Below are 7,069 nucleotides of genomic sequence, written 5' to 3' on the forward strand. Positions count from 1 at the left end.
TCACATGCACATAGTCAAAATTCAGGTGCTTGACAACTGGTACGTATTTATGATATTTGCAGTGTCCTGAGGTCATGTAATCACCATTTGTAAGCTTCCCAGCTGGCTTCCACCAAAGAAAGTTCATTGGGGAAGTCAGACTTGTTCAATGACCGAACGATTCACGTAACTGTGGCAATTCATTTAACTGTGGCAAGAAAGATCCGAAATTGGGACAAAACTCACTTCGCAACTGTCTTATTTTGCAACAGAACTTTCAGGTTCAATTATGGTCGTAAGTGAAGGACTATCTGTGCTTTCCTGTTACCATTTCCAACCTTCCTTTCTTGTCAACCTAAAACTGTGCAGAATCAAGAGTCCGTATTAATACTGCCACTAGGTAACCAATGTCAAGACGGCTTGGTCTTAAGGATCGAATGCTCCTGTAGGCCGGCATGTTACCTGATGATATAACTATAAAATAGAATAAATTAGAGGAAGGAATAGGGGTGGAAGATAAAGAATGCAGAGACAGGGAGACAGTGTTATAACAGGAAGCATTTATTTATTTATTGGCTGTGTATAGCCGCACATCCCCTTTACATGACTCCTTGCAATAAAATAAGATATAATATAGGCAACCAGCTCATTTCCCATTGCCGGCTAATCCTTCACTACTGTCAGAGGATCTTCTGGTCCTGGTGTCACCAACCTTTCGGATCTCAGAAACCACTAAATTCATAATTTTAAATGTGGACCACTAATAGGATCTGACTAATGACTGCTTGGGTAGGAATGGCTAGGTGGTCATGTGACTGGGTTGGCGTGATCAACTCAATGTCACTCATGTTGAAAGGTGTCTCGCCGGCCCCTACTTGCCTTTCCCCTCCCAGCCCGTACTCACCTGGCAGCCCAGACTTGTTAGTTCCCCAAAAGGAAGCAGTTGTTGCAGCTAAGCAGCCACCATGAGAAAGAGTTGACAAATAGGATCTGACCAAGAAGGAGGTTCAGCAGAAACACCTCACTGAGGATGAGGAGCCTAGGCTTTTCAAGCAGAGAGACCTGTAGGAGTGCAAGGCCGGATACCGGCTCCTTGAGGCTCAGCCAGCTGAGATGGTCAGCCAGTTCTAGGCCATGATGCAATCTCACTGGAACAAGGCCCTCTGGCTCTTTGCCACCAGCAGCACTTCCCACCAGCCTTTGCCCAAAGCTCTTCACCAGGAAGCTGAAGCAGATCTCAATTTCTCCCCCCTCTGCCCCACACAAAAAAGACCCAGAAGGGGGAGACTCTCTGCAACACAAGTGTTCATTGCACGTATCCCTCCCAGGGGTCATAATTTGAGAAATCGATTTAGTTTAGTGCAATATAAAAAAAATGGGAATAATTTTTCTGTGGATCCCTGAAATTTTTTTGTGGACCACCAGTGGACCATGGACCACCAGTTGGTGACCGCTGATGTAGTCGCAGCCTAAGAGCTGGGGTGGCACAGTGGTTTGAGTGCGGCACTGCAGGCTACTTCAGCTAAGTAAAAAGTAAAGTTCTACATTTAGGCAAGAAAAACAAAACGCACAGGTACAGTATATGTGGTACATTGCTCAACAGTAGTAACTGTGAGAGGGATCTTGGACAACCATTTAAATATGAAACAGCAGTGTGCAGCAGCTGCCAAAAAAAGCCAACACAGTTCTAGGCTGCATTAACAGAGGGATAGAATCAAAATCACATTAAGTGTTAATACCACTTTATGAGGCCTTGGTAAGGCCACACTTGGAATACTGTACTGGATTCAGTTTTGGTCACCAAGATGCAAAAAAAGGATATTGAGACTCTAGAAAAAGTGCAGAAACGGGCAACAAAGATGATTAGGGAACTAGAGGCTGAAACATATGAAAAATGGTTGCTGGAACTGGGCATGGCTGGTTTAATGAAATGAAGGACCATGGGAGACATGATAGTAGTTTTCCAATATATCAGAGGTTGCCACAAAGGAGGAGTCAAGCTTTTCTTCAAAGCACCTGAGGGTAGAACAAGAAGCAGTGGGTGGAAACTAAACAAGGAGAGAAGCAGCTTAGAACTAAGGAGAAATTTCCTTCCAGTCAGAACGGTTGATCAGTGGAACAACTTGCCTCCAGAAGTTGTGAATGCTCCAACACTGGAAGTTTTTAAGAAGATGTTGAATAACCACTTATCTGAAGTAGCCTAGGGTTTCCTTTGTAAGCAGGGGGTTAGACTTGAAAGCCTCCAAGGTCCCTTCCAACTCTCCTGCTGCTGCTATAATAATAATAATAATAATAATAATAATAATAATAATAATAATAATAATAATAATAATAATAATAATAATTGGTGATGAAATACGAAATCCAGCAGTGATCTCGTTTGCTGTGTTGTATTGACATAATAATAATAATAATAATAATAATAATAATAATAATAATAATAATAATAATAATAATAATAATCTGCTAGCTGTAGTTCTGCAATTCTAATCTCACCACAGGCTCAAGGTTGATTCAGCCTCTGAGGTGGGTTAAATGAGGAACCCGATTGTCGGGGACAGACAATATGCCGATTCTGTAAACCGCTTAGAGAGGGCTGTAAAAGCGCCATGAAGCGGTCGGTATATAAGCCTAAACGCTCTTGCTTATAAATGCTATTACACTACTGTATTTCAAGAGAGAGTTCCGGAGTTCAGCTCCTGCAATTTCAACCCGCAGAGGGAAGCAGAGAGGCTGCCTTTTTTTCTTCCCCTTTTCGGTTCGATGTGCGCCTTTGTTGTTGTACACGCTGCGTCCCTTTTAAAAGAAAAAAAAAACCGCGGAAAGGTCAGGCGGCGGAGGGGCGAGGTGTGTCGGGTTCGCTTGCATCAGTCGGTTTCCTTCCCGAGGGAGGGGAGGCTTTTGTTGGCTCGGCCCTGTCAAAGTGACTTGACTCTTCAGGCGCCTCGATGACGCGAGCGGCTTGGGAGCGGGGAGTGTCTCCGCGGTGACGTCTTCCGCGGGTAGGTCACGTGACCGCGCTCCATTCATTTAAAAAAAAAAAAGGGAAAAAAAGCAGCGCCTCGCCCAGTCTATAAAAGCCGCGACGGTCGGGCTCAGCAAGCAAACAGCCAAGCAACGCTCAGAACAAACAACGCTCTCGAACCGCAAAGCGCGCTAACCAGCGAAGCTCGGATAAAAACCAAAACCAAAAAGAAGCTTCACCTTTGCGGCTCAGATCCAGTTCCTTGGAGGGGAAAATTATCCGGACGGGGGAATAAATCGCCCGGGGCTGCTTGCTAAAAAACCCAGCCAAGCGGAAGAGTGTAAAAGAAAGGAGGAGAAAAGCCGCCGAGAGGGGAGAAGAAAAAAAAGACTAGGGGTCTTTTTTTTTTGTCTCTTCCCTGCCTTGCCGGCCTTGACCCGAGGGATGGTCAACATGGAAGTGTGCGCCCTGGATTGCGAGACGCTGCGCGACTTCCTCGTCCTCCAAGACCGCGATTTGCAGTGCCTGGTGCTGGATTGCCGCTCTTTTTTCGCCTTCAACTCCTCGCACGTCCGGGGCTCTTGCAACGTCCGCCTCAGCACTATCGTCCGGCGGAGGGCCAAAGGCGCCGTGGGCTTGGAGCACATCCTCCCCAACGAGGAAGCCCGCGCCCGGCTCCACCAGCGCCTCTTCCGCGCCGTGGTGCTCCTGGATGAGCGCAGCGCCGACCTGGAAGCGCCCAAGCGGGACAGCACCCTCCAGCTGGCTCTCAACACCCTCTGCAGGGAAGCGCCGGGCACCCGCGTCTGCTTCCTCAAGGGTGAGTTTTCCCCGCTTTCTCTGGGTGTCCCCCCCCTTCCCCACGGATCTCCCCATGGGGTTTACAGAGAGGAGAGACGAATGGAGTTTGGAGTTTAAAAGGAAAGTTTTCAAAAATGAAGGGCTGACTAGCTGGGACTTAACAGTTGGGACGTCCAACTGTAGAGGGGTTGCCGAGAGACAGATAAACAGAGATACACAGACACACACACACACTGCCCCAGGAACCCGCTGTGTTTCTACCAGTATATAGTATATATCAGAGGTCTCAAACCTGGGCCACTTTAAGACTTGTGGACTTTAACTCCCAGAATTCCTCAGCCAGCAAAGTTGAAGTCCAAAAGTCTTAAAGTGGCCCAGGTTTGAGACATCTGGTATATATAGTCCTCGGAGAGGGGCGGCATAGAAAACCAATAAATAAATAATAAATGAATTAATTAACCTGTTTTCTCTTTTTTCTTCTCTTCCAGGAGGATATGAAGCCTTCTCTTCCACCTTCCCTGAACTGTGCACCAAGCCCTCTGCCCCTAAAGGCCTCACTTTGCCCCTCAGCACCACCATTGCCCCTGGCAGCGCCGATTCCAACTGCAGCTCCTGTGGAACCCCTCTTTACGATCAGGTCAGTTGACATCTTTAAAAAAAAAAAGGCCAGAGAGGGGTGTGTATGTGTGTGTTGGGGTGAGGTGGAGTAAATTACATTGATCCGTGTCAGAGTTGTTTCAGTTTTGAATTTGATAAGGGCACGGTAGTTGTGAGAGTGATTGGTCTGATGTACAGTAGTGGCAATTTTTAACTGGGGCTTAACAGATCGCGTTCTTCTCTGTTTCAGGGTGGTCCCGTGGAAATCCTACCTTTCCTGTATTTAGGCAGTGCCTATCATGCTTCCAGAAAAGACATGCTGGACACTTTGGGGATCACTGCCTTGATCAACGTCTCTGCAAACTGCCCTAACCATTTTGAAGGACACTATCAATACAAAAGCATTCCGGTGGAGGACAACCACAAAGCAGACATCAGTTGCTGGTTTAATGAAGCTATTGACTTCATAGGTAAATGCTGTTTTTTTCTGCAGCTGTTCCATTTGGATTCCAAATTTATGATATCCTGTGTGCCAGTTTTTTTAGAGCCTTCTTTGATAGAGAACTAGGTAGGATTAATAAGGCAGCAGCATTTAAATACATAACTACGGTTGTGCTGATGCTTTGAGTTTCTTTGGACAATAGTTCTTTACCTGGAAAGAATACCTAGAGCTTAATGCTTGACGTCACTGAATTCAGTGATGAGGGTGTTGTAAAGAGTAGCTAGTAATCTGATCCCTTCTCACGCTGACAGCAGTTTGAAGGTAGCCTTTTCAGCAAAAATTAAGTGGCCAATTAGAATAAATTACCTGCATGCTCAGACAGTGCATTGTCCAACCTATCATTGCTGTCTTCCTTTGTGCCAGCTGAATATTAAGATGCTAGGAAAGATTCTCCCTTCAGGCCAAAGCATTTCAGAAAAAGATGTGCTAAGCTTTATGTTTTCTTAATTGTTTCAGACTCCATCAAAAATGATGGCGGACGAGTGTTTGTCCACTGCCAAGCCGGGATCTCCCGCTCTGCAACCATTTGTCTGGCGTATCTTATGAGGACCAACCGAGTCAAACTCGACGAAGCTTTTGAGTTTGTGAAACAGAGAAGAAGCATAATCTCCCCTAACTTTAGCTTCATGGGCCAGCTGTTGCAGTTTGAATCCCAGGTCCTTGCTCCAAATTGCTCAGCAGAAGCTGGAAGCCCAGCTATGTCTGCACTGGACAGAGGAACATCCACTACGACTGTCTTCAATTTCCCCGTTTCCATCCCTGTTCATCCTTCTTCCAATGCACTGAACTATCTTCAGAGCCCCATCATCACCACAACTCCAAGCTGTTGAAAGGCAGGTGCCAATGGACTCTGTACAAAGACTTGACATTTTGTTGTTACCTGAAAAGTGCAATAACTTTAGGAGGAGATCTATTCGTTTATAATAGAGTTGTTACATATACAAAGCAATACAGAATCACCAGCAGGTCAACATTTCTGACTCCAGAAAGCGAGGTTCTTTCTGATAGATGATCTTGACAGAGAGGCATTTTGACCAATGTTTGGATGCCTACAAAGGAGACAAAGCACAAAGGACTTTGCTTTCTACTCCTGAAAAATTCTCATTACTGTCTCGTCTCTTCCCGCCCCCCTGCCCCACCCGGCCCTTTGCTGTTCTGGTAGCAAATCCAACAGAATACGAATTTTCTGGATATGCTGTCTTCTTGTACAAGAAGGTCTTTGTATTTATTTATTTTTATGGTGTAATTGCAATGAGTGTTCTGTCTTCAAGTCTGAATTTTCATTTTCTTTTCTTTTTTTTTAAAAAAGAAAGAAACAAAATACCTCAGTTGGGTTATTTTTTGGGTACTGTAATCCTACAAAAACATCTTAAAACTGTTTCCAAAGCACTGACATAGAAAGCACAAAGGAGTGTCATTGAGGGGTTTTTGGTTGCTAGTGGACGTATGCTTGCTGAATTTATTTATGATGTGAAATAATATATTTTCTTCTTACAAAAGAAGACAGGTTTTGTAATAATTATGCCTTTTATACCAACCAAATAAATTATGACATTTGTATTAAAAAAAATCCTTTAAACGTTTTCTTTCTTTCTTTCTTTCTTTCTTTCTTTCTTTCTTTCTTTCTTTCTTTCTTTCTTTCTTTCTTTCTTGTAATGGCAAGATCAGAAAGCAGACATTTCTAGTTTACTAGCTAAGTATAATTAATCTTGTCACGTAGCCCTTCCCACAATCATGACCGAACCCTGGAAATCTCTGTTTCCCCTAAAAACACTGTCCTGCGTTCCTGTTTAGAAAAGATGAGAAATGGGATCTTCTATTCAGCAAAGGAAAAACCACACACACACACTTGATAATTTTTCTAAGGCAGTGGATGATTACTGTTGTCATATCTGACTCTGGATCATCCAGATAAGGAGGAGGAAAAAGGATCCAATGCCACAATTGAGATGACCTGCATTAGTAGCATGGCCAACATTAATCATAGGAAAATATGACTGATTAAAAACATTCCATTCCTTCGACTTCAGCTCCTATCATCTTTCAGATATCTAAGTAAGAATAGGAGGTAAAGGGCAGCAGTTACATGTATATCCCTGGTTTAATGGTTATCAATTCTAATAAACTCTGGCTTAGTACTAGAGACAAATCATTAGGAAGGTTCTAAAATTCAGCACACAATTTCCATGTTGAATCCTTTTAAAGACTGGGCCATATTATAATAA

General features: G+C 44.1%; 1 protein-coding gene across 1 annotated transcript; it reads left to right on the plus strand.

Annotated features, from left to right (window-relative positions):
• The first annotated feature begins 2,943 nt into the window (after positions 1 to 2,943).
• On the plus strand, positions 2,944 to 6,414 carry DUSP1 (dual specificity phosphatase 1). Its single transcript, XM_070739404.1, has 4 exons — positions 2,944 to 3,764; positions 4,234 to 4,382; positions 4,593 to 4,812; positions 5,301 to 6,414. Exons 1-4 carry the CDS (start codon positions 3,389 to 3,391, stop codon positions 5,672 to 5,674), a joined length of 1,119 nt encoding a protein of 372 aa, XP_070595505.1. The 5' UTR covers positions 2,944 to 3,388; the 3' UTR covers positions 5,675 to 6,414.
• Positions 6,415 to 7,069: the final 655 nt, after the last annotated feature.

This window comes from Erythrolamprus reginae, chromosome 2 (genome assembly GCF_031021105.1).
Source record: "Erythrolamprus reginae isolate rEryReg1 chromosome 2, rEryReg1.hap1, whole genome shotgun sequence".
NCBI lineage: Eukaryota > Metazoa > Chordata > Lepidosauria > Squamata > Dipsadidae > Erythrolamprus > Erythrolamprus reginae.

Excerpts from the sequence above, each read along its gene's own strand:
- DUSP1 (XM_070739404.1), top strand. The coding sequence starts at position 3,389 with ATGGTCAACATGGAAGTGTGCGCCCTGGATTGCGAGACGCTGCGCGAC. Across the intron at positions 4,383-4,592 it reads GAACCCCTCTTTACGATCAG|GGTGGTCCCGTGGAAATCCT; the intron begins GTCAGTTGACAT and ends TCTCTGTTTCAG. Across the intron at positions 4,813-5,300 it reads TGAAGCTATTGACTTCATAG|ACTCCATCAAAAATGATGGC; the intron begins GTAAATGCTGTT and ends TAATTGTTTCAG.